Source organism: Falco rusticolus, chromosome 10, assembly GCF_015220075.1.
Source record: "Falco rusticolus isolate bFalRus1 chromosome 10, bFalRus1.pri, whole genome shotgun sequence".
Lineage (NCBI taxonomy): Eukaryota > Metazoa > Chordata > Aves > Falconiformes > Falconidae > Falco > Falco rusticolus.
The window spans coordinates 26670821-26697869 of NC_051196.1; the positions used below are offsets into that span (position 1 = coordinate 26670821).

At 46.4% G+C, this 27049-nt stretch overlaps 1 protein-coding gene across 2 annotated transcripts; it reads left to right on the forward strand.

The window, feature by feature from the left end:
* Nucleotides 1–2268: 2268 nt before the first annotated feature.
* Nucleotides 2269–25915, forward strand: APCDD1L (APC down-regulated 1 like). 2 transcript variants are annotated; one of them, XM_037403352.1, is made up of 4 exons: nt 2269–3021; nt 15549–15678; nt 16031–16589; nt 18856–25915. In XM_037403352.1, the coding sequence occupies exons 1-4, from the start codon at nt 2985–2987 to the stop codon at nt 19612–19614; spliced, it is 1485 nt and encodes a 494-aa protein (XP_037259249.1). In that variant the 5' UTR covers nt 2269–2984; the 3' UTR covers nt 19615–25915. The 2 variants fall into 2 exon arrangements, with proteins under 2 accessions (XP_037259249.1, XP_037259248.1); XM_037403351.1 differs by lacking the exon at nt 2269–3021 and having other exon boundaries at nt 5677–15678.
* The last annotated feature ends 1134 nt before the right edge of the window (nt 25916–27049 follow it).

Below are 27049 nucleotides of genomic sequence, written 5' to 3' on the forward strand. Positions count from 1 at the left end.
CTGTGTAAAAAATATTCTGCTTTGATTTTATTCCCTCCCTCAAACAAATGTTCTTAAAATACTCCAAAAGAAATGAAGGAGATTAGCATTAGAGGTTGGAAATGTCACATGAGAAGTACATAGCCAAAATCAAAGTTTGGTACCGGTAGATTACCTCTACCATCATTTTTTCTGGGTTTCAACCAACGATGTCTGAAAAGAGTATGTCCTGCTTTGTAAAGGTATCTTGCAAAATTATTCCTTTCTCTCTAGCATCTTTCTAAAGGACAACTTTTTTGCCTATGCATTTGATAATTTATGTATTTGTAAATATAATAAAACCACCGTGGTTTGGACATTTACCGAGAATGACTGGTTTGGGGAATTTGAGAAACAAAAAGATAAAAACATCAGCTTGGAAAAGGAGTGCCTGCATTACTAATGGACTTTGTTATTTTTATCTTGGCAAGTATCATTAAACTTTAATTCTTTATGCACCCATGACAGATAAGTTTGTCCCACTTCACATTAAAAACATTGTGCTTTATTTTTGACAAAGTAATAAACCCAGTGCACTGAGACCTCAGCCCAGCACACTGAAGCCTCTGCTCAACAAATATGTGATTGCAGAATCAGGCCTCAACTTCTCCTCATTGCAATCAGCAGGATTAATGCTGTGAACTAGGAGAGTAGCTTTCTTTTTTCCCCAACATTTCCCTTTACCCAGTGAAACAGCCAGTTTGCAGGGTCCTGGGGTTCTGCTGGGGGCATACATGTTATTTTAATTTCTTTGCTTCATTTGCAAAAACTGAACTTAGTTTTTCAGTCTCGAAAAATGCACTAAACTTCAGCCTTTAGTGCCAGCACCAGCATGAGTGCTAGACATCAGAGCTACAGTGGCTTGGCCTCTTCCCCTCACTGCTTCCAAGGGTAACCCAGCAGGCACATTATTGGGCCCATCTTGTTTTACTGTGCTTGAAGGGCAGTGAGCAGACTGGTTCATTGCTAATCAGCAATATAGGCAAGAAGTGTTGCTTTGTCCCAGCTATGTCTAAGTTGAAGGATGGCTGGGTAACAGGCATGGAAGGGAGCCGGCTGGTATGAGCACAGGGGCACTGGGGAATGCTGCCTCAGGTGGGTACTACCGAGTTGCCTTCAAAGGGTCCCATGATTTCCCAGCATGGGATGTTGACAGAGTTTCTGGTGGTTTCATTCTCTTGATGACCCCAGCAGCCAGGGCTGGAGATAAGAGTAGGGCTGTCAGGTACCAGGGCCTGCACTGGGCAGGTGGACCAGGCCATGGGGACATGAGGATGATCTCCTCACAGCATCCCACTAAGGAGAGCTGGCCCAGGCCCCCACAGTGGCCTATGACACCTCTGAGGAGCTGGACCAGCCCCACGGCACAGGTGGGGATGAGGCAGGATGACACCCGCCATGGGGAGCCCCTCAGGCACAGAGTAGCTCACCGCAGCAATGGTGCCCCACAGTCAGGGAAGCTGCTGGGCCTGCTCGCTGAGGGAGAAATGCTGGCCCCTGAGGGAGAAGCGCCCAGTCCCTGAGGGAGAAGTGCTCAGTGACTGAGGGAAAAATGCCCTGCCCCTGAGGAAAACAGTGTTGATCCCTGAGGAAGAAGTGCCCGGTCCCTGAGGAAGAAGTGCCCGCTCCCTGAGGAAGAAGTGCCTGTCCCCTGAGGGAGAAGTGCCAGACCCTGAGGGAGAAGTGCCTGGCCCATGACGGAAAAGTGCCAGCACCTGAGGGAGAAATGCCGGACACCTGAGGGAGAAATGCCGGACACCTGAGGGAGAAATGCCCGGCCCCTGAGGGAAAAGTGCCTGTCCCTGAGGGAGAAATGCCCGGCCCATGAAGGAGAAGTTCCCAGTCCCAGGAAGAAATGCCCGGCCCCTGAGGGAAAAGTGTTTGTCCGACTCTGAGGGAGAAATGCCCGGCACAGGAGGGAGAAGTGCCCGGTCCCTGAGGGAAAATTGCCAGGTCCCTGAGGGAGAAATGCCCAGCCCCTGAGGGAGAAATGCCCGACCCTGAGGGAGAAATGCCCAGTCCCAGGAAGAAATGCCCGGCCCCTGAGGGAGAAATGCCCGGTCCCTGAGGGAAAACTGTTTGTCCCTGAGGGAAAACTGTTTGTCCCTGAGGGAAAACTGTTTGTCCCTGAGGGAAAAGTGCCGGTCCCTCCGCCCACTGAGGGAGAAATGCCCAGCCCCTCAGGGAGAAGTGCTGGTCCTTGAGGGAAAAGCGCCCAAACCCGGAGGGAAAAGTGCCCATCCCTGAGGGAGAAATGCCCAGTCCGTGAGGGAAAAATGCGGCACCTGAGGGAAAAGTGACCGGTCCCTGAGGGAAAAGTGCCTGGTTTCGGCAGGCGAAGTGCTCGGTCCCTGAGGGCGAAGCGCCCGGTCGCTGAGGGAGAAATGCCCGGCCACTGAGGGAGAAGTGACAGTCCCTGAAGGAGAAGTGCCGGCCCTGAGGGAGAATTACCTCTCCCCGTGGCGGAGGTCCCGCGTCGTGGCGGAGGTGTCTGTCCCGGCGAGGGGTGCCGGCCCCGGCGCGGCGGCGCAGCCCTCCTCCTCCCCCGCATGTGCGATGCGCGGCCGCATGTGGGGCGCAGGCGGCGGAGTCTCCACCTCTTCTGGCAACTTGAACCTGTGGCTGCCAAGCTCCATTAAAGCTATCAGCAGTCGGGGGGACGCGCTCCACAACGAAGGCGGGGTGGGTTGTGGTGTTTTATTTTACGTACATATATTTTTTTTATTTTTTTTTTTTTCCCTTCGCAAGGCTCGGGGCTGAGCAGGACGACTGCTCCGGAGCCTGCCCCGCCGCGCTCAGCCTCCCGCCGGCGGGCTGAAGCCGGGGTCCCGCCGCCGCGGGCACTGGAGCGCCGGAGGCGGCCCATGGCTGCCCCGCCGGGCGCCGCGCCCCGCTGAGCTCCGCAGGCACCGGCGGCCATCGGGCCTCTCCTGCCGCCGGCTCGGCGAGGAAACAGAGTGACCACCATGGTCCGGTGCTGGTGGCTCGCTGGGCTGCTCGTAGGTAGGTGGCACCGGCGGCAGCTGCCGTTCTGGGGCGGGTGGAGGGGAGGGGGAGCGGTTGCTCGAGTCGGGGTGGTCCGTTCGGGGGGCTGCAGCCACCTCCCTCGCCCCACGGGCTCTGCGAAGGGGCAGGAGAGGGCGGGAATTTGCTAGGAGAGTGCAAGAAATTAGGGTGCAAGGGGATTGTATGGAAAGTGCAAAGAAATGGCAAGGAGTAAGCAAGAAGTGTCCGAGAAGTGTGCAAGGAGAGCACAACTAAATGGCAAGGAGGATGCAAGAAAGCTGTGAGGGGAGTGCAAGGAGGGTGCAAAGAATTGGCAAGAGGGCTGCACAGGGGGTGCGAAGAGGGTGCGAGAAGATTGCCCGGAGGACGCAGGGAAGCTGGCAGGCGGGTCTCCGTGGGGCCGGCTCTGGGACGGGGTCCCGCGGGTGCCCCGCCGCCCCGGGCAGTGTTGGCGGCGGGAGGAGGCACCCAGCACCCGGCGCTCCGCTCGCTCCCGCCCGGCTGCCCCCCGGGTGGCCGCCCGGCCCGCGGGGCTTTCACCGCTGTGCACAGCGTGCGGCCGGAGCGGCCGCGGAGGAGCCAGGGCAGCGGCCCCAGGCTGCCCTGCACTACCTACTGCCGTTTCCCTCGGAGGGGACGGCCGGCGAGAGCCCCAGAGATGCTGCCGAGCTGTGGGGTCGGGGGACTGCCCCATCGCCGAGGGGCTCCCCTGAAGCCTTTCCCGTGCCCTGCCACCACCACCCCCCCTCCCCCCACCACCACCCCCAACTTTGAACGGCGTGTGGAGATGCCAGAAGGGCTGGAGGTCTGGTGCTGAACTGTCCAGGGCAGTGCTGGGCTGGGACTCAGCCTTTGCCTCCCACCCGAGGCTCCCCGAATGGTCAGGGTCGCTGTCCGTGCGCCCCCCGCCCCGAAACCCTGTCGGGCTTCCCCTGTGCCGTTGCAGCTTGCTCCTGTCCGGAGCATGGAGCACGGTGAGCGCTGGAGCTGAGTTTAGATCCGGGAAGGGCTCAGAGCTGATTCTCCGTGGCTTTTCACAGTGAATTGGGAATTATCCCTGGGAGGATCCAGCACCTGCCCCAGCAAGGGACAACTTTGCAAGTAGTTGCCCGCTCCCGGGACAGGCCACCAAGCCCAGCTACACAGACAGACCCTCGGAGCAGTGCAGGCTGCATCTTTGCAGCTCCCTTTCAGAAAGGCATCTTTCAACCCCACAGTTCTTGGAGCAGTTTCAGAAGAAAAGGTTCTGGCTTAGGAGACCATATGGGAGAACAAAGACAACTGTGCTGTGAAAAAAAGCAAAATTATTTCTGTTTACAAGTAGCAGAGCCTGAGGGAGGCTTCTTATCCCTGGACAGAGTATTTTCCTAGGAAATGCAAGGGAGACCCTTGGTTGAGACTTTGCACCCCTGAACAGAAGGGGCAGGTGAAAGGAGGGTTGGGAGGGTGCCCCCAAGGCCCCCATGCAGTCTGGACACTGGAAATCCAGACACCTGGGTTTCCTGCTACTAGGTTCCTTTCTACCACTTAATTTACTCATCTGAGGTTTTGGGCAGCAAAATATCATACCAACTTGCCTCTCCAGCTCAGGGCTTAGTTCAGTGTTCATTGCAAAAGAATCGTGTAGTGACAGCTATTGGACGTCATTTGCATTAAGTGTAAAGGACCAGACTACAGGAAGAAATGTCTAAAGCATGGTACTTCTATAGGGTTACTTTTCTGTTCTCCTTACGTGGGCTCTTTGTCATATATTGTTCCCCTAAGATATGGCTGAACAGGTTGAGAAATATGTATTCTCCTTCTATATGTACTTTATTAGCTCCAGTTGCTCTGCTGAGAGATGTGTTATACTGCATTACGTAAGATTACTCACAAGTCAAATTAGAATAATTCTTTCTTAAATCCTCATACATTTTATTTTTAGTTGATCTAATTTAACCCTGTGCTTCTTCCATCTGATGTCAGTGAGAAAATTTCCATTGATTTCACTAAGAACAGAAGCTGGACCTTAAAACATATATTTAAATAGCAAAGTGAGATCCACAGCTCATTAAAATCAAAGCAAGGTTTGCCAGTGACTTCACTGTGAGCAAGACTGGCATCCCCTATTTTGCATAAACCGAACATCAGCATGAGCATGACACCAGTGCATACTTAGTTGAAAAAGCACTTTAGGTAGGTAACTGGATCTGATTTTGGAGTCTCTTCCAGAAAAGAATCACTCATTCCTGGAAGTGTCCCCAGAGACTTGCTGAGTTTTACCTAAGCTTTCATTAAAGTCTTTACATTCCAGTAACACCACGCTGATATTTTTCATGTGTAGCTTCTCCTACGTGGTTTTAACATAAAAGATCTATTCTTGCTTTCAATGTTTATTTTTAAATTTGAAAATTACAGTGTTGAGGTAAGATAAGATCAGCAGTTGCATTCAATTATGGGATTAGGAAGAGAATCCCATAAATAATAGTACATTCAATATATATATATGTCTGTGTATTTACACATACATATATATGTACTTACTATTAAATTAACATCATTGTCTTTGGTTCAAATATTTTTGGGGGCAATGTTTACTTTAGTTAATTTATTTTTACCAGGTTGGTGGTTTTTATTTATTTCTCAAGCTGGCCAAAAAATCAACAACTAATGTATTATGCTGGATCATGTGATATGACTCTATTTGTTCTTTTGATAATGATAGGTTAGCCGTGTTTCAAAGTATATGGATATAGATAAAAACAGGGCTGAGATGTAAAAAAAGCACAAGTGAAAAAAATATCGTGTGGTTTCTATATTTTCCCCACAAGCACAAATTGTTGAGTAAGGAGATTTTCAAAACCCAGAAATTGCTGTGAAGAAAACCAAAGCTGGAATTCAATGCTAGGGAAGGCTGCATCTGGCAGAACAAAGTTTGGAAAGAGATTTTGCTTTCAATGGGATCCTGTGTTTCCCCACAACATAGCATATGTCATCTATAAAGACAACGCTTTCATGGATGAGATGCAATCACTGCTAAAATCAACCTCAAAATTAGGGAGCACCTATACAATGCTGTTACACAATTGCTGAGGAAGATAAAGCTATGAAAAAAGATAATTCCTAACTTCACTTTAAGATGGTGTATCTCAGAGAAACAATACCAAGAAACTGACAGTGAGAACACGAGAATTTTAATGTGTAACCCTTCTTCTGTAGCCTAAGAGTGCTGCCAGAAACTGATAATGTGTTTGATAGAACAGCTCCTTCTCTACCCAGTTTAAATTGTCTAAGATTTGAGGGGTTAGTAGTCTGTAATCTGTGGGGTTTTTTTTTTCTTTAAAGAGTAAATAGGCCTCGTGCTCTAAAATGCAAAAATTAGGAAAGTTCTGTTTCCGTGTATTAGGAAAGAAACTCTGATGTCTATTTGAAATGCCAAAGCTCTGGAGTGTTAAGTGGTAAGAGGGTCAAAATCCGTCATTATTTTTGAGTTTTAGATGGTGTGATAATCATGTCTTTCATGCTATGTTTTCTCATTTTCATTGAATAGCTTATTAAATCATCATGGTTTGAATTCAGCTGAAACTGAAAATTCTGCAATGAAGATCATCTCCTGTGGCACTGTCAGACATTTGGATCAGTGCAACAACAGCTCTCGACTTACAACTGGTGTGATGGTACATAAATCAGCAGGAGAGGTCTCACCACTGAGTGTTTGAAGAGATTTACTTGAGTTTAGTTTTTAAAATAACGGTTTAAACCTGAGTGTATCTATTTGGTCAAGCACTGAAAAAGTCCCCTATGGTTTCTACTGGGTTAATAGAAACTTTGACAAACGTGACATTTTGGACGTGTCTAAGTGAAAGACAGATCTTTGGAAGCAGGCTTTCACCCTGTACTCTGAGATCAATGTATATACCAAGCTCCCCGCTGAGACAATTGGATTCACCTTGTTCGCACTTACTAAATCCACAAGTGCTGGACACTGGCAGGTTATGGCTTTTAAGTGTCTCTTCTCCCCTGTTGATACAAAAACACAACGACACGTTATTTTTAAAGCTTTTCAGAGAAAAAAAAAATTCTTACCAGTTAGACTCCCTGGAAAAGGCAGATGAAAATACAAATGACAGCTAAGATTTCCTACAGAAAAACTCCTAAGTTTTGTTAGTTTTGAGTAGCACAAGTCCCATTATTAGATTATGCAGCACGTAGGTTGAATGTCAACTTTGATTTTAGCATCTGTCGGCAGTGTTTAAGAGAACTGGAACACATCAAAACTTGGCTAATGTTGACAGGCAAAACAGTAGACTGAAATTTCAGGCTATCTAGAAACCACACCCGGACCCCAAAACACATGTTAGAAGTAACTTTAATTCTGTGCCTCAGCTGAACAAGTAACCTTTTTCTGTGGTCAGTTGTGATTCTAAGTTAAACATGTGTGCTTATTTCTGGTGTGGGCCATGTATCAATTTACCACCTTTCTGCAGAGCCTTTTTACTGAGGATACCTTCCGCTGTGACTGCTTTTGAACACTGTTCTCATCCTTGGCTTTGCAGAAGCCAAGTAGCCTCAGACTATTAGATCCTTTTAGATCCTATTAGATCCTATTTTTATTACTGTAAACAGTATCCTTGCAGCAGCACCAAGAATCCTGTTGTGTTAGGTGCTAAATAAGGAGAGAACAAAAGGATCCTTCTTGCTTTAGTGGGTTTTCTAGTTTCCTGGACTTAGATTTTCAACAATGAGTTGACATTGCAGGGACTGACTGGGATTCCCAGCTGTGCCCAGCAGTTTAGTACTTATTGCAGTTGCTTATGTCTTTACAGACGTAAACGCTTTTGTGTATCCATCCCATATTTCCAGACCCATGGAGGCCAGGCAGTGATTTTGATGAGCAGGATGGTGAACAATGTGCTTACACAGGAGAGCAGCTGTTTCCCGTGGGAGCAGAGAACTGGGACAGGTCCATGGCAGTGGGAGACTGAAAGGCCACTCAGAGTCTCCCGCCGACTCCCTGCCAAGAGCAGGTTATTCCCTGCTGTACTAATGCTTTGTTCGATCCCTCAAAATCCTGCCAAGCAAGTGGACTTGCACTGCCTACTAGATTGTGCCTCAAGAAGTTCACCCTGCTATAGAAGCCACATTTTTTCCTCTCTTCATTCACTCCCAACAGAACCTCTTTATTCACTGCAAGGAATCCCTTCCTTTCCTTGGTGTTTATGCTTTGTGAATATTTATTGGCTGTTATCATGCCCATCTTGCCTCAGTCGTCACTACCAGGCTACATATACTCTGCTCTTTTAATCTTGCTTTGTAACTCAATCCCGCCCACCCCCTAATCATTTTTTGTTGTTCTACTCTCAGTTCCCGCCAGTTCCAGTTGCTCATTTTGCTTTGGGTAAATGCTATATTTATGTTAACGTTATGTGGTGGGTGGTCCTCTCTGCACTCATGGTCCGTATGAGTGATTTAGACATCTGAAATGAGGTTGGCATTTTATAGCCAAACCATGGCCTGATTACTGGTTCTGCTCTTCAAAGCACTCCAGGAAAAAATATGCTTAGCCATCACTATTAAAAATGGCCACGATAGTCACTAATAAAGTATCTGTGCAGAGGTTTGAGGGACTTGCCAGAAACTGCATGGGTGCTCTATACATTCAAAATGACAGTGTGGCATTAATTTCAAAACCATGTGCTGTATTTTCTAATGAGTTTCCAGCTCATCTAAATTAAGGAAGATAGATGTAATATTTCCCATTTGGTAAGAATATGCATTCCAGTTAGAATTTAACTGAGTCACAATAGTACCCCCAGGGTATGGTTCAGCCTTGGGCTGAGTTGGTTTGCTTTCCTTTTGAAAGGAAATGCTTTCCCCCAGGTGTTCTCACCAATGTCTCACCATCTAGGCCTAGAGGATTAGGGATCATCTCACTATGGTCTCACCTGCCTCACCAAATTAAAATTTAAACTTTCACCAGTGTTCAAGGAGAAAAGCTCTAGTATCACCCTTCTTTCCTTCGGTTTCTTTTGTTATTTGGTTATATATTTCTCTGTGCCAAACTTATGTGGCTGTTTAACATAAGATCAGAGTTTAACACAAGTCATGATGTGTTAGTGTAGCCTGGACCTATTTGGTTTTTCCAGTGCTTGCTGAAAAAATAAGGCACATAGCAATTATCCCATTAGTTCTTACCTCTCCTGATTAACTATCCCTCTCCCTCCAGACTCTGTCCTGTAGGTCTGGTGGAGGCAGTGAGTTGTTGCTGGGGAGCCCTGTGATTTCTCTGCTTTTTTGGCTCACAGCGGGACCCTGTTCCCAGCACTGTTGTCCGCTCCTCAGGACCCCCCAGCTGGACTGCCCAGTGCAGGGCTGGCAGCAGGACAGGGCTCTCGGCTAAGGACCAGTTACCGGTGAGCTGACCACAATGGTTCGGCCAACTGGGGCCATCAGGCCATATGGAATTGCTCAGCTGTTCTCCAGTAATCTTTTGACATTGACCAGTTTAGATGTGGAGAAAGCATATGACTCCTCTTTCTGAGTCTGCGCAATATATTCTCGGGGTGGGAGGGAGAAACATGAAGTGAAATGGCTCGTGTATTGTATCTGTCAGGACAGCCAGTATGTGGTGAGTAAAGCTCTGTTGTGTAACTGAAAAGCGTGGCGTTTTGATTAACATTAACTGTAGGAGATCTCTTGAGAAGATGTACTCACATCCGCCTCTAGTGCTTTTATTTGTCATCACAAATCATCTAGGCCAACTCTTACATGTCTTGCTTAGTTCATTCCATCTGAGAATATCCCACTTCTCCTTTGTATCCCTTCGTTCTCCAAATGGAGTGTTTACTGTCAGTTTATGGGGGAGCATTTTCTGAATAAGGTGATGATGCTGTGTTGGTACAGTCATGGGATCTTTCCTGTTTACAGACTCCACTGAAAATGGGATCGAACCCTGCAGTCCTATTTAAATGGTCGGCCTGGTTTTCTTCTTTGGGGGTAAACAGCCAGAGAGGGCAGTTTAAGAAGCCATTTTATTTAAATATAGTTTATACTGAAGAAGATCTTTGTGGTACAGGAGAGAGTACCTTCTCCCTTCTTCTCTTCCCTACCACAAATCCTATCTGTCTTGACATCTATCGCTGGACGTGACACTTAAAGGAGAAGTAAATGATTCCGTGATTCCGAGAGCAAATTATTTACTTCTCTGGCACTTTAAAATCCTCCAGTCAACTCACCATGAGTGCTTTGCTATTTTGACTGTGGACATGGGACAAATTAGGCAATGATCACAGCCTCAGAATAAAGCTAGACTACAGCCACAGAATACAGTGTCTGAACCTATTTTCCAATGTTTTTAAAGTATGTGGTGAAAGTATGTTTTGAAAATTTCTCTAAAATCCTGAGCTGCTTGGCAATTTTGAGTCGGCTGAGTTTCCTCTTAGGATCTGCAGAATGTCATACATGATTATGCTCTGTTATGCACAGGAAACTCAAGGTGATGCTCTGTAGTGATAGCTGACATGTAAACACATTTATTGTGCCATCCTTAGAAGAAAACATGTAGTGAATTCAAAGCATTTTGCAAATAGCATGAACTGAGCATCAGGCTGTTGAAACAGCTATGTGTAATTATGCATGTTTTTATACATGTTTTACAGACAAATAAGAGAAAATATGAATAATAGAAATACTTTTCCAGAAGCCAAACAGTACTCCAGTGAAAGCACTGGCATCTTCTCTCAACCACTTGACCACATTCTGGCTTCAGTTCAGGGAGGCATTACTAATCAGGAAAAATGCTCATGCACTGGCTTAATTTCAAGCACATGCTTAAGTTTCACTGAAACCAATTAGACTTAAGCATGTGCTTAAGTCCTGTCCTGAACTGGGTTCAGTTTGCAGTCAGGCAAAATGCAAAGTTCTACTGTGATAGTTTTCCACTCCCGATGGGTTATATTTAAGTTTTATAACTTTATAGTACTATAATATAAAATGTATCTCTTCCCACAAATTGTTCTCTTGGGAATGACTTATTCTGAGTGAATTAAAAGCACCACTAACTTGTATTAGTGCAAGTTAATGCAAGAAAAATTGATTTGCTAAATACAGTTTTTTTCTTTGCTTTTAAAAGAGTGCTTACTCTTTTAGTGGCTGACCCAAAATCCATTCTGCATGCTCTCAGGAGAGAAAAATGCTAAAGAAACACTGTTTTGCTCTGTTAATGAAATCTGTGTGGATAAGTATAATTTGCTTATGCAGAATATATTGATACATTTCTTATCATCCATTTCATCTCACTCTGAACATTCCTTAGAAAATATCAAAGATTTTATGTCTTCTCTAAATGAAGAAATGTGTAATGCTCCATGACTTCAGGCACTGATCTTATCCCTGTAAATGGGTGACTAACTGAAACATTAGAATTATAAATGGGAATAATAAATTCTGGCCATAGGAGGCAATAACATATAACAGATTAAGCAGTGTAGTTTTGGAGAAGAGTTGATCTACAGTAACTAATTTGGTGCAAACTGTAATGCATGCATTTTCTCCTCCATTTATAAAGAAACAGATGTGTGACTCAACTTTGCTTTTTTCCAAAGTAATCTGCTTGGAGGAACACAAACAAGATTTGTTTCCAACAAGGCATATTACAGTCTTTCTCTTGTGGTTGGTATTTTTTTCCTTTAAATGTAAGAAGTGGATCTGAATCTAGAGCATACAGCAGTTATGTAGCACAAGCCCATTGGCATGCAGGCTCCTGTTTTCGGGCTTGGCCATTGCCTAGGAATCTTTCATCTTAATTTTACCAACAATTTACTTTGAGGAGAATTTCCAGTGCTGTCTTTCTATCATTTGATGCCATGGGTCTGATTTTTCTGAAAGTCATTTATACAAAAGAGAGTATGGAATAGTTGTTCAGTGATTGCTGCTGCTGTTGGCTTTATCCAGTTTCTGCTGATTGCAGTGATCAGCTGCCGTTCCCGGTTACCAGCTTTCCTAATTGCCTGAGTGCTTGTACAGCCACATTGCTCGGAGACTTTGGGCCAGTGCTTTGGATGCAGCACACACCGGAAAGCTGGAAAAAGATACTGTTTTGTCTAGCTGCTGTACTGAGGAGCTCTCTGGAAACACTTGTGGTTAATCGATACAGGCACACGGGGTAATGAGTGAGTGGCAGAGATCACAGGGACTTTTTTAGATTTTTCCTATGAATGAGTATTTTTGTCTTGAGCATGAATTGTGAATAATTCCTTCCTCCTACCCAAGAACTATATAAAGCAGTTAATTTGTGTCTCTCTTAAGATGAAGAGAGGAGCTGCTCTGATGTGCTTCACCAGGGGCTGAGGAACAGTGACATATGAGTGACAGCTACTTTGCACTGCTCTTGGAATAGAGATGTGCCCTAACTACAGATTCTAGGTCTGGAATTGAACTTTTCCAGCTTGAAAGCATGTTTGGATCTGGTGGGGCTGAGCTGGAGTATTTGAGAGAGAAAAGCAGCCACAAAATTTGGACAGAAGCCAATAGCTTTTGGTTTGAGGATGCATCCAGTTTGGAGTCTTGTGTACAGTTAAGTAAGGCAAAATCCTTAGGAATTCCCATCATGTCAAATATTTACATTCTAGAGGCTTCCCCCCCCCCCGAGTTTGATCCTGATATAAAAAGTCCCTTTTCTGTCGAATGTGTCAAAATGTAGTGATTGCATTGCCAAAGTGACTGTGCTCTCAAACAATGCAGACTTTCAGCGTTTCAGCCAAAAGTAGCACTGAGGGTTCAGTCAAATATTGAAGCTCTTGCTGCAATAAACACACAGAGTGCAGTTAGTGGCTTGAGAGTGGGGCTATATTCTGTGCTGTTATTTTGGTATAGCTCTAGACTACACTGATACCTATAGAGTCTTTCTATGGTTATGAGCAAGAGCAAATCTGACCCTTGTAATCTGTTACTTCTAATACAAATACAGTAATTTTTGAGGTTACTGTATTCTCCAGGATAATTATTTCATGTTTGTTTTAAGTGTAATTCAGTTTGGACTGTCCTTGTACTGATGGCTCTCCAAAAGCTTTGGCAGTAATTAGGCCTCTTGATAGGGCAGTCAGATGAAACTTGGCATGTTCTGCAGGTGAGTAAAAGAAGACCTGCGAGGAAGAAGCACCCAGGAATGATTTGCCTGAGGCCACAGAGCAAATAGTGGGAGACCTGGGATGAGGACGCAGAGCCCTGACTCCTGATGGACTCTATTAAATGGGCACCCATGGGGCAGCCCGCATGCATGCTGCAGCTGCCAAATTAAAGGTTTAACTAATAGCAATGGGGTTTGTCATCTACTCTTTTCCCATTTTCGTATGAAGACTCACAGGAGCTGCTTTTTAGGAAGCACTAGTGCAGCAGTTGTGAAGGACCTGGCTATGCCTGTTTGCCATGTCCAGCCCTTAAAGATAATAAAAACCATGCAATTGTGAGTCTGCTCCAAAAAGAGCCCGTAACACTAATAATGTGTCTTTCCAGCTAGTTTATGCACTCCAGTGCATAGTGAGGTAACAGAAAATCCAAGGCTGGTTTCACTGGCCTTTGGGTAGGTAGGCTGCTTCTGTTACTGCTCTCCTGCTTCACTGGGGGCTTCACTTTCCATGTGTTTATTCCCTTTGTGGTAGTTTCAGGGTTTGCATGCTTACATCTATACAAATACGTTTCAAGGACTCTGTTGCTGTGACGTGTAAAACCTTTGCAAATGGCGGCACCATAGTGAAGTGACTGAATTTGTCCATCAGACTTAAGTTATATATTACTAGGCTAGTCATAAAATACTGTTTGAGTGGAAATCTCTCTGCTTTGCCACATGTTCAGGAGCCTCTGACCCGTACAGCAGACGTTTAATTACCGAGTTCCCATTTGACTTGGTCTGGGGCTTATATGCATGGCAAACTTGGATGCGGAAGATTTGTAACAAGGATTTAACGCTCTGTGTGTGTGTATGATGTGTTGATGCCAGGGATGAGAGGCCCCTGTCTCGGAATAAATCGTCTGTGGGAGTCGGAGGAGTCTCTCTGGTAGACCCCGGCTGTGAATCTCACCCTGAGTATTTATATTTGTGTTTTACCCTGACCTTGTGAGCCAGGGAATTCTGCTGGTGTCGCTCAGCAGCTCGTGGTCTTGCCCGTGGCTTGCAGCAGATCCGTACGCGCTACCTTCGTCTGCAAACACTTCTTGCTGGGAGGGTGGTGGCACTCTCCGAGCTGGGCTTGGGCCTTTCACAGTCTCCCCTGTCACTTCTCTCACATGCTGCCAGATGGTTTGGGTTTCTCATCCCAGGGAAGGGTCTGGTTTAGGCAAATCTCCCCCTAAGGCAAAGACTGCAGGGTGGTTAGGTTATGTAGAAGTACCTGTGTGGCACACAGGGACTAATGAGCAGTTTTGACTCTGTATCTTGTGCTCCTTGACTGAGGCACAGGGTGTGCAAACGTTTAGCGTCCTCACTCTGTGGAAAGGTAATAAATACATGTTAGACCTTTCTTTCCAGCTGATAGGCAGGCTGGAAAGCAACCTGTGTCCTAACCATTGGTATGTAGTGAATAAAAGTTGTCTTGAAAATTTCCAGCACACTACTAGGGCAAAATGCAAAGTACAGCTCGAGCGAGCGCAGCCCGGCTGGGCTCATAAACCCGCTGCAGGCCTGGGCTGGGCTGAACCCACTGAGCCAGGCTGTGCCGTGCCGTGCCGCGCCTCAGAAAACCGGTGGGGCTTCAGGATGAGCTTCACTGAGGGCTCATGTCATGGAGGTATGAAGAGCTGAACCCCGGGTTTCTTACTGAAGGCAACTCACTCACCCTGAGTGCAACAGAAGTTTGCTTAAGAGTGAATAATATATAGGAATATATGTACATATATATGTATGCATGCGAAGGTCTTCAGGATTTAGCTGAGTGTTCACACATTCCCTAAGCCAATAACATCCGTTGTTATGGGAAATGAGGTAAGTGACAGAATTACTGTCCTTATGGCAGGCGACAGGCGAGTCTAATGTTCCCATGCTGTAATTCCCTGTTCCAGTTACCGCTTCAACAATAGCTTGAGAGGGAGAGAACACGAACAAAGAGCGCTCAGTTTTATGTGAACATTTAATCTGAAAAATAGTTGGATTCAAATGAAACTCAAGTTGGAAAACAGTAAAATGAAAGAATCAGTGTCCTTAACCAAGAGCCTGCCGCTTCGCGAACCCGTTGGGGCTTTCCCTCTCGAGCGGGCCCTTCTCGGGAGCGCGGCCCGAGGAGCTTCTGGGCGCTGGCGCTGGCAGCGGTTCCGTGCCCGGGCGGCGGGCGGGGAGCGCCGGGCAGGGGCCGAGCTGCGCCTGCCGGGACCCGCCGGTACCCGCCCGCCCCAGCCCCTGCCCCGCCGTGTGCGGCGCGTACCCCGGCCAGGGCCCCGCCACCGAGCCCCGCGGCCGCTGCGGGGGTGGCTGCGGGGGGCGCGGGTGGGGGTGGGGCGGGCGCAGGCCCCGCGCTGCCCCGCGGTGCTGACTGCCCCTCTCTCCCCCCGCGCAGCCTGCGCGGCCGCGGAGCCACCGCTGCGCTGGGAGCCGCGGTGCCGGCAGCAGCTCCGCCACCTGCAGGACGGCGCCAGGATCGCGGCGCGGCTGCCGCCCCGCCTGGAAGGGCGATGGGTCTCCACCGGGTAAGGCCCCCCCGTCCCCCGGGAACGCGCCCAGGGCCCCGGGAGGCCCCCCCGGCCCAGCCCCGCGCCGCGGCGCTGCCCCGACCCCCCGGGGCCGGGCCGAGCAGCCTTGATGCCCCCCCTGCCCCCTCCGCTCCTCCCTGGGATGTGCCACAGAGCGCAAGGTCCACTGGCATGTTCTGGTAGCAGATGCCCAGCTCTTCACTCAGGGGAGGCCACCGGGGGCGGGAGGCTTTTGCCCACGAAGCTGCACCCCCCCATGCTTGCCCCTCTCCTTCCCTGGGGAGGGATTTCACCCTGTGCCCCCCCCAGCCACATGCTGCGGGGGGCCCAGCCCTGCCTTCCTCCCCAGGTGCGAGGTGCGGCCGGGACCTGAGTTCCTCACCCGATCCTACCTCTTCTACGCCAACCGCCTCTTCAAGGCTTACCAGTTCTACTACTGGGACCCCTCCTGCCGCGACCCCTCCTACTCGCTGGTCATCAAGGGCAAGCTTCGGCTGCGCCAGGCCTCCTGGATCACCCGTGGGGCCACCGAGGCTGACTACCACCTCCACAAAGTCGGCATCGTTTTCCACAGCCAGAAAGCCATGCGGGAGGTGGCCGCCTGGATCAACCAGACGTCGGGCGAGGGCTGCAGCGGGTTCCTGCCCCCAGGGCGCACCTGGGCTCCCGGAGCCCTCTACGAACTGCTGAGTGCCAAGACTGAGCGTGACTGCACTGCCGCCTTGGGCTTCGCCATGCACGAGCTCAGCCTGGTGCGGGTGGAGAAGCATTACCAGCCCTTGCTGCAGCCACAGCAGAGCGGGAGCCGGCTGGTGGAGGAGCTGTACCTGGGGGACATTCACACGGAGTGGGTGGAGAGGCTCCACTACCGACCGACTGGTTATCAGCAACCTATGCAGAGTGCCGTGGTAAGGATGATGCCTTTACGCGGTCCCTTTGTCTGTTCATGGCCTTTGCCAAGCATTTGTTATTTCCCTACTGTTAAAATACTGCCTGCCTGCACTTAGCCCCCTTCTGCCCTAAGGACACGTGGATGAGGAGCATGGGGCTGTAGGTGCAGGTTCCCAGGGTGCTGCCTGGGTGATCTGCAGCACGTGGAGTTCACCCTCTCCCTTACCGAGGGACTGGGATGGGTGAGAGCTCAGCAAAACTGGCATCGGAAACAAGCCTGCGTTGGCACGGGCCTGCAGTTAATGGCTTTTCTTTGGCTCTGTGTTTTCCTAGGAAATGCAGTTTCCTAGTTTCCCGCGCCAAACTTGGTGACAGCTTCGGCCTGCACGTCCTTAGAGACTGCCTGCTCTGTCGTTTGTCTTCCTCCCCTCTCTTTTGCTCTTTGTCATGTCCTCCAGGTTGAGAGAGGAGCAAGGAAGCAACATCTGCCATTAAATCATTAGTCCTGGGTGTAATGCCATTAGAAGAGGAAGTTGCCCTGAATACAATTATGTTATTACACAGAAATCAAACTTTCATTTTGACATAAACAAAACTGAGCAGGAGACTTAGTTGCCTTTTATTTTATATTTTATGTGGCAGCAGGTTATTTTTTTTTCCAGGAAAGCACATTTGCATCTGAACCATAGGTAATCAATTCAGAAATGATTGAGCAGTGAGATGGGGTGACAAAACCTCTCAGAACTTTACCAGACAGAATCGAACTGAAAAAAAATTATTGTGGGGCAACATTTCCCCACACCCCAAACTACACCAACGGAACTCTAAAAAACACAGAGCAACACCCGTCTCCCCCATCAAAAGTAACATTCTCAAATTGGTTAAACTTGTGTTATCTTGGGCCAAAACCATATATGTGAGCAAAACCAGATGGTAAACATAAACACTTTTAAAAGCTAATTTCAAACCAAACCTAAAGATACTGAAATTCACTCTCTGAATATAGCACTGTAATTAATCAGCTAACAGCTCTCCAATGGACCAGCACATGATGTCACCACTTGGCGATAATTAGAAGCTGCCATATATTAGAAATAACTTCACACGACTGGTTTAAGCAAGCAAGATTTTTGGCTCCATGTCTATGGTGATAATTTTATTTGGCACAGGGTTTTTCTTCTTTTCTCTGAACTAACATCCATTTGCCTGCACTGGTGAGTTACACAGCTATGTAAGGAATTATTTTTTAACCCTCTTTATGAAAATACTACTCTTTTCCTCTTAAATTTATATCTGTTTTAAAGAAACCCATTCTCCCCAAATTACCTTTCATTATCAAAGAATTTCCTGTCTAAGGAGAGCATATATATTTGCCAACTTCTGGGATTGTTTAGCCATAATGTACTGTGTACTGTCAGCACTCATTAACGTGACAGTAGCAGTAAAGCAAGCTGAAAATGACTAAATTACAGTAGACTCCAATCAACGTGCATGTAAATTACCCACCCTACAGTTAACTACTGAGTTATTTAACCTTGTTGCATACGACAGTTCAGTAAAGATTGGCTCATGTTCTAGAAAACAATATAATGTTCAAACCCTGGTTACTTAAAAATAAATCAGTTGTGATATATGAAGTATAAGAAGAAATTCCAAGCTACACAAAAAACCTCCTGGCACTGGATCAGCCGCAGGGCTGGTTTGACTCAGAGCTCTTGCACGAAGCACAGGCGGAGAAGCAAAGGTCAGGTCCTCCTGCTGCAGTAGGCCCTTTTCTTCTCCATCTCCAGCGCAGTGCTCATTCTGGCTGCTTGGCAAACTCCCTGCCCGCCTCGCACGGCGCCCTGCAAACGCAGCCACAGGGGTGGGGCACGGGCAGGGGCTCTGCATCCTTTTTTCTGAATCGGTGCAGAAATGCGGTGCTGTAGCTGACATCCCCCAGCCCCCTCATCCTCACCCATGGGTAAGCGCAGCAGCTTGCAGTGGGAAACTTGTGGGGGAAGCAACCTGGATGGCCCCGGGGAGCATTCCCTGCCCCTGCAGCCTGCCCATAGCAGCCCCGGCGCCGGGCAGGGCACAGCCTCAGGGCACAGGCCTCGGTCCTTCCCAGCACACTGGAATAGCAGAGAGCCAGGGCAGCGCTTTATCTGGCTTAGTCTGCTTGGGCCAAGTTCATCGCAGTTGGACACCCTGGTGCGGAAAAGGGGAATTTGAGCTTTTGAAATATTCTGAAAGGGTTTTTCGCTTATCAGTTTACAAAAACTTGTTTCTTGTCTCCTGCAGCATCACGTGCACCCTTGCCCGGTCTGTGGGATTATATACAGAGCTGATGAGCACCACCCACCCATACTACCTGTCAGAGCTCAGCTGCCCATGCAGCTCAGCGGCAGCTGGGTGAGCACCCACTGTGAGGTCCGACCTGCGGTACTTTTCCTTACCAGGTACTTCATATTCCATGGTAACAACCACACCTGGGAAGGTTATTACTATCACTACTCCGACCCACTCTGCAAACAGCCAACTTTCACCATCTACGCATCTGGGCATTACACGCAAGGTATCCCCTCCTCCAAAGTGAGAGGTGGCACAGAGCTGGCTTTTAAAGTCACCCAGGCTCAGGTGACGCCCATGGACCAGGTGACGGTGATGATGCTGAACTCCTCAGAACCTGGAAGCTGTGGGCTGACAAGCTCCTGGAGCGCTGGCGTGGAGCAGGATATAACACCCACAAATGGGTGTCTGGCTTTGGGCATCAAGCTGCCCCACACAGAGTACGAACTTTTCAAAACAGAGCAAGACATGAAAGACCGCAGCCTGCTGTACATTGGCGAAAGGCCCACGGACGGATCCAGTCCCGACAGTCCAGACAAGCGACCCACGTCGTATCAGGCACCTCTGGTTCGGTGTGCTGGAGCGTCAGAGGAATTCTCTAACTATGTTAGTCTAAAATACTTGGGAAAAAAGGATGCTAATGGGAGCGAAGCACTAAAACCTTTGCCTGTGGCCTTTTTATCATTTATAGCACTTCTGTTTTTAAGATAGGACTAATTATCTATTCAGGTACAGCACAGGATTCAGATAGTCTTGGTGCTAGCGTGATTTTTATATCCCTCAAATGAACACATCTGGAATCAGTTTTACTTAGATTTGGAAACATTTTTTAAAAACAGCCAACAACAGTGAGTGAAGCCAAGAAGATACGCCTGACTACATACTGTTTGTCCTGTGGCTTTATTGCCTAACCTTCCCTCTTTGCCTACAAATTTAATGTAGTGACACGGATGCGCTGCACATTGCAATAGATAACTTCGCAATATGAGGGGGGAAAAAAGCGACGTCAATTACAACTGCTGCTTTGAGCTTTTGACGTTGCTGAGATTTAATCAAGAGCTTGATTCAGATGTAATTCAGACATCCGGTGTTGGCTGCTGAGTTTCTTTGAGGTTAAGTTCCCTCCCATCATACTCCTTATTGCTGTTCTTGCAAATTTAATCTGCAGTCAGCAATAGATAAAAAAGTCAGCAAGTGTCCGTGGTAAGGGCACAGTTAATCGTGCCTTTCTCAGTTTACAGACATTTCCTGCAGTTTTCCTATGTGTGTGTGCACGCAAAGATGCAACATACAGTCTTCTACTTAAGTATGTACAAAAACCAGCCCTCACAGAGCATTACCTCAGCAGACTGTTAGGACCAACCCTGGTCATAAAAGAAGATGCAGTAAATGGAAAACACTTCTGTGCACAATGGCTCCAACCTTCAGCATCACGTAGCTGCAGACACTGCGCCCTTGCTGCATTATCCTGGCTTTTCCAGTGCAGTTCCTGGTCTGTGCTTTGGTACATCAGCAATGGCCCCACGTCGCTGCCCATCTTGTCCGGCAGAGGCACAGCCAGGCAGTCACGACTCCTACTCACCATGCACAGAGTGAAGCAAAAGATCACTTACAAGTCTTCTCAGGCTTTGTATTTTCAGTATTTATGTACTGGCATACCAGTTGTTAATCCTCCAGCTCTCATTTCTATCAAAATGTCACTTCAGCCTCATTCCTGTAAAGGTGTTTTTATAAATCTGCCTCTAGTGAACAATGGTCTGAGGAGTCACTCAAATCAGACAGCGCAGTCAGGTCAAACTGATTTCTACTGACAAGAAGGACAAACTAAGAAATTATATTCACTGTCTGCTGCAGCTAAGAAGCGTATAACTTGGAGAAGCCCTCCTCCCAGTAGCTAAATCCTCTCCAAATAAGCCTATCTATCTTACTCACAAAGGGTATTTTGTTAAACCAGCTATGCAATAGCTACCTTCTTAATGCTGTATTTACAAACTTGCAGCTTGTACTTATATAAATTATGGGGTTTATAAGATAAAAATACTTTTGGGGGATCTGTACATTAACTAATAATTCAAATGAGATACTTATTAAATGCATACAATTGTGACATAAATATTCTCAGCATGTTTGCATGTTCCAGGCATGATCAAGTGTTCATCACGCACATAAACAGTTACACTTTTAAGCTGATGCACAAAAAGGCCAAGCTTGGCTGCTTTGCCTTCGGTTCCCTCTGCAACCAATGGAGGAGACTTCTCCAGGGGTTAGTTCAGCAGGCAAAACACCTGTTTCTAAGAGCTGCTGTGTTTTGTTGCCTGCTACTGTGTGGAGATCCATGGAGGAACATCTGAAGAACTGGCAGTGCATCTTGGGAGAATGTAGCGTCTCCTCTGGGACGCCCCCGGTGAGAGGCTGGCACAGCTCCCTCTCACGTAAGCCACACACGGGGCAGAACGTTTTCTGCAGCAGAGCAGTTTCCCACCACCATGCTAGAGCGGTCACTCGCTGCAGCCCGGAGGAAAGGTTCCCGTGACTCCCATCAGCCAAGCTACGGCTGTTCTGCAGGACCCACAGATGTCCACGGCAAGGACAGGGAACAGCCTTGTGCTGCCTTTGGAGGGTGGGTGGCAGAGGGCAAAGGCAACTTCTGCCCTACATTAACCCTCAAGAATGACATTTGTCTGCAGATGTTTTTTTTTTTTGTTTACATCGTACAGAAACGCATTAAGCTTCGCAAGTGTTTGGATACCGCGTGGTGTAAAATCCTCCCAGATCACAGATCCTTTCAAGGTGGTGACGGGATCAGCATGATGCAGAAAGTTACAAGACAACATCACCTGCTTATGCAACGTATGCCACGAGCCCTTGAGGGACTCCCACCTCCTCCCACAGCAGGTTGGCCGCCACTCGGCTGCGGCAGCACTGGGCGCTCAGCTCCACAACCGCGCGGCAGCGGGCTGTGCTGACTCAACTCCCCTGTGAAAGCCTCATCAGGAGCCTCTTTGTCCTCTGTCTCCCCCCACTTTAATTATACTTCTGAAAGAAAAAAAAAAAAGCCATGAAAAAGCTATTTGCATAAATATCATAACTTTTATTGTTCTGTTCACAGTTTTTGGAGAAACATTCCTGAATTACAGTTATTCTCTGTTAAGAATTTGTGCATTTTTCCAATTTGAGTTTGCCTGGCTTTGATTGCCAGACAGTGATTCTTGTGTTGCTCCAGAGCTGCAGTGTTCAGTATTTTCTCCCCGTGAAGGTACTCGTGCACTATAATCAAGACATTCTCAATTTTGGTAGATAAGCTCAGCCAACTGAGTTTTCTCTCTTACCCTCTCTAAGGCAATTTCACACTCCACCAGTGATTGTTTGAATCTTTTTGTGCATCCATTCTAATTACTCAGCTTCTCTTTTAAAATGTAAATATCCAAACTGCATCCAAAATTCCCAGCTCTCACAGCTGAGACATACAGAAGTATAATCACTTACTGCTAACAGTAATTAAAAACAAGAACACATTCTTATTCATTAGTCTTTTACCCTGGGACTGCACTGGGAACACACGTGGAGCTCTTACTCACTCCAGTCCTGGGTATAGATAGTTTTGTCGTGTTAACATTTTATCAGTAGTGATTTTTTATCAATTTTCACCAGTGATCTAGAACCACTGAATGGTACCGGGTCCCAGCAGAACCCTTCCATGAGCATCCCCATTTCATTGTGGTTCTCTTTGAACAACCACTTCTGACACGTGAGATTGTCAGAGAACACCAAGCGCTGAAAGGGCCCAGACATACTCAGTTCTCTAATCCCAAAGAAAACTGAAAACCAAGAGACAATGCAATGACATTATGTGCCTTCATTAACACTCATCTCCTTTCCAGCCCTTCCCTACTAGCTGTCCTGTCCCGTTGGCCATCTTTCCCACCAGCAGGTCAGAGACTGCCCCAGGCGTCTCCCTTAGAAATATGATACAGAGCTTCTAGACCTACTGAATTTAAAAATGTTCATACTCAACATTGCTCATGAGTGGTATCACCTTTCTAGTTCTCTTGCAGCATCACCAGCAGTTTTACCTACCTGCATCTAGTAACGGGTCCTTTATCCTACTGCCAAGATCTACAGATTTCCTCTGAACTTCCTTCAGCTCGTCATCACCCTCTCCAAGTGCTCCAACCCATACATTTTCTCTTCCTTTGGATATTGCCTTTTTTTTAAAATATATTTTATATACTTCATAACTCTCCTTTTGAGTCAATTGCTGCCTGCTTCCCTTTTTATTTGTTTATTACTTTACATCTAGTTTTTTCCTTCATTTCATCATGGAAACAGGGTGGGCAGTTAGCCAAAGTTGTCCCCCTTCTCGTTGCCACAATTATTGGGTTTTTGGCCATTTAATACCTTTCACTTAGAAGAGTGCCAATGCTAGTTCAGTTTCCCATCTAATTTCTTCTTCACTACCAGCTTTGATACAAAATCTGCTCAGCTGTGCCCTTTTGAGGCACCAATTACATTTATTAGCAGTTTGCACGGCTGTGTGTCTAGCCTGAACGTAATCAGAATTCCAACTTCTAGGTCGGCAATTCATTTACCTGACATAAACAAGACCAAACTAAGTAACTTCACATCTAACACTGCATTAGAAAAACAGGTCTAGGACACAGACAACGAACATCAGTCCTGATTACTGTGTTTCTTTCAACTGGAAAATAAATACATACCTTTTTATTGTACCTGTGAAGAAAACCCAAGCTAATATGCGCTGGCAGGTTACTACCAGTTGAAAGTCCGTGGTAACAGGCACATGTATGTGTCTTGGAAAACTCTTCCCCATTCACATCTTCTGTAATACTTTCCAAAAGTTGTAATTTTTCAACCATTCCAACAAGCAGAGGAAAAAGTAAAATAATTTTCAAACACTCCGAATACATTTACTAGCTCCCTGCACTTGAGTCTGAGCATGAGAGTCTTTTGTACCTTCTTTAATACCATAAGCTACTCAGACAAGCTGCCTTTGCAATTTTCTGCTTCTCTAGCAGGCACAAAAATCTAAAACATGAGCCGAATCTGCCAGACACAAGCCGTGAGTCTGATCTCCACAGCTCAATTAATAGTAACCTGATTTTTCCAATTGGGCATCTTCATGCCCTCCTATTAAAAATACCTTCACCTGTATTTTGCATTCTGGATTTCCCAAACAATTCTTACACCGAAACAGAACACACAAAAAAGTCTTGAAACACTTTTGGGTACATGAACAGCATTGAGCTAGTGCTTCATTTGATGAACAACCCACACAGAATGTAAAATCCTGTTACTTACTTACTATAAATAAATACGCTGCATTGAAACAGCAGAAAAAAAGCTGGAGACCAAAAGAGGATGGGTGACAAGACTCACTGCTGCAACTCTACCCAGGGTGAAGAGAAGGAACAAACTCGCTGAAAGAGAAGCGGGAAGGTGAGTGGTGACCAGGAAGAGGCACCTGGGCCCGGAGTTGGACACGTGTCAAGTGAGGGAGCTGCCAGGCGGCCTGGGACAGGCAGGCAGGGAAGAGCGAGTCTGGAAGGGCAACAGGAAGAAAGAGACTGAGATAGAAAATAAATAGGCAGCACGGAAAACAAGCCATTTAAAGGCGCTCGGCTGAACGTCGGTTTCTTTGCCAAGGAGCAGTGAAGGAACAAGGATGACTTGGACTGAACCAAAGGGCCGAGGGAGGGAACAGAGTGAGATTCGACAGCTCAGGCAGAACAGATCAGAAAAGAAACTGGGGAGGAGAGGCTGCAGCCTTCACAGAAACACTCTTTTGTGCTCAGCCCGTAGCCAAAAAGTCCTGGCTCCGATCACACTTCTGTGTGGCCTCCCAGCGAAATGTGAAAACAAAAATTGCTGCTTCAGCTCAGTTACTCACCATTACACTGGACGCTTAGGTCAAGAATGGACGTCTACACGCAGAACATTTAGGCTACACCTAATACCATGATGCCATTTTTTTAAGTTCAAGTACTAAACCCCTCGTTATATGTATCTTCAGGGAACATAAGATTATATAAGGTCAGGCACACAAAGTCGGGCAGTTTCAGACAGCAACTGGGCAGCCCCAGCTCCCTTTTTGACCCGGTACTGAAGGCCCGATCAGATACTGCGACACGCTCACAACAAAAGTGCACAAACTTGGTTTTGCCATTTCCTAACTCCTGAGTGCTTGACTTTGTACAGCCTTAATAAAGGCCTTTTAAAAGTAGTTTTGTGGATAATTGTGTGTGGGAATTTTGCCAACTCAAACATGAGGGAGTTCAAGAGGCTTTTCTAATCTTGTGAGTTTATCCACCGAAGAAAAAGATTTGATTAAAAAAATGAAGTACAGCTAAACTGGGAACAATACTTCACTACAGGCTGTTCTTCAGTTCTTTGTGGCACTTCAAAATCTTGGGGAAAAAACCCCTCAAACCACAAAATTAGGAACTTATTAAATAAGAATGAAACGTACTGATGCAGAAACATAAACAGAAATGCCAGATATATAATGTCAACTTATAATATGCGGCTTCAATTAATTCTTCTTAATTCATTTGTTTTCTTAACTTCTTTTGTTTTGCCATCTGGAAAAAGCCATTTTCTAATGACAGATCATAGGAGGAAAGATCCAGAGTTCAAGTTTGCTTCAAGGGAAAGCAGCCCTGTTTCTGCGCTCGTAGGCTCAGCTTTCCTTTCTGTAGTTTTCACTCATGCAGAAGCTTCAGGACAAGCTTAAGCCTGGACTTGTAGGCAAAAAGATCTACATGGAAGTTTACTCAAGTTTTCAGAACGTTTACTCTTCAAACTACAAATGTGGAGGCAGTTCTGTAAAAGGAAATGCAGCCAGAGGAAATGGTGGAGTAAATGACGGGCATATATAGTCATTTTGGAAGTGTGCAAGTGCATGCTTATTAGAATATTACGTCTAAGATTGATTTCTGGCTGGCTCTTACTTGTGTTATTTTAAAAAATAATCTACATTTATCCAGTAAAAAAACCCCAATCAACCCATTAATAAAACAAACAAATTTTTTAGTTAAGCGGATTTGAGTATTGGAAACACAATTACTTTGTCCTCTGAAGCTAATCAAAATAAAGTTAGTTAACAGCACAATGAGTAATGTCACTTCTGCGCTGACAGTCTTTAGACAAAGCAATTCAGTATACATGAAGCTGTCAGCATAATACAAAGAAATCTTAATTGGCTGTGGTCAAAGGATCAGGACCGCCCCGCCTGAACCATAAATCCCACTATTTACCTAACTGTAACAGATGATTTATACCAGCGCTGTATTCTACTGTAATCTTTTAATGAAGTGAATCTAGAGACTGCTAGGTTTCACTATACCAGCGAGCAGCCATGCTCAGTATTTCCTTTCTTTCTAAAATGCCTAAACATTGGTTTACACAAATACATTCTCTAATCGGTAAATTAAATATGTAGACGTATACCTAATTACAAAGAATAGGAACTTCCCCATACGGTATCTGAATCAGCCTCACTCACATACAGCTTGCTTTCTTCTTCTTACATTAGTGTTTCTGACTCCCCAAAATCAGAGTCTCAAGTGTGTACACTGAAATTCACTCGCCACCTGCCCCTTCTCAACTTGCTCACTTGAGGATTTGCGTAACGGATACTAACCCGTTTTCAAACAACGCACGAGCGGCTCTCCAACCCCCAGCTGCTCCAGTGCTGCTGTGAAGTACTATTGCAGCTGTAACACAGCCACAACAAACATGAAGTTCAGAGTGCTTGTTTTACATGTTCTTTAATTTCAAACAGAGGGATTCTGGTTGTGTTTTTTTCTCAGTTACTTTTATACAGAAAACAGAACTCAGGATATGGCATTTCAGGACATCATGTAGAGCAAGAGAAGTATAGTTTCAAAAACTTTGAATACTACAATTAAGTCACCATTGTGCCCGAGAATTAAGGAAGTGTTCCAATTAAGCACTGAAAGTGTCATATACGTTTCTAAAGAAAAGGGATGACATAGTCTTCTTTCATTAGGCAACTGCAACATCGAGTATCTTAAGACAGTAACAATCCATTTTTGCGTGCACACCACTATGTAAATATGCTGACTGCTAAGTCAAGATCAGAAGAATTGCAAATTTACATGTGCGG

Excerpts from the sequence above, each read along its gene's own strand:
- APCDD1L (XM_037403351.1), top strand. The coding sequence starts at position 15,152 with ATGAAACTCAAGTTGGAAAACAGTAAAATGAAAGAATCAGTGTCCTTA. Across the intron at positions 15,679-16,030 it reads GGGCGATGGGTCTCCACCGG|GTGCGAGGTGCGGCCGGGAC; the intron begins GTAAGGCCCCCC and ends CTTCCTCCCCAG. Across the intron at positions 16,590-18,855 it reads AACCTATGCAGAGTGCCGTG|CATCACGTGCACCCTTGCCC; the intron begins GTAAGGATGATG and ends TGTCTCCTGCAG.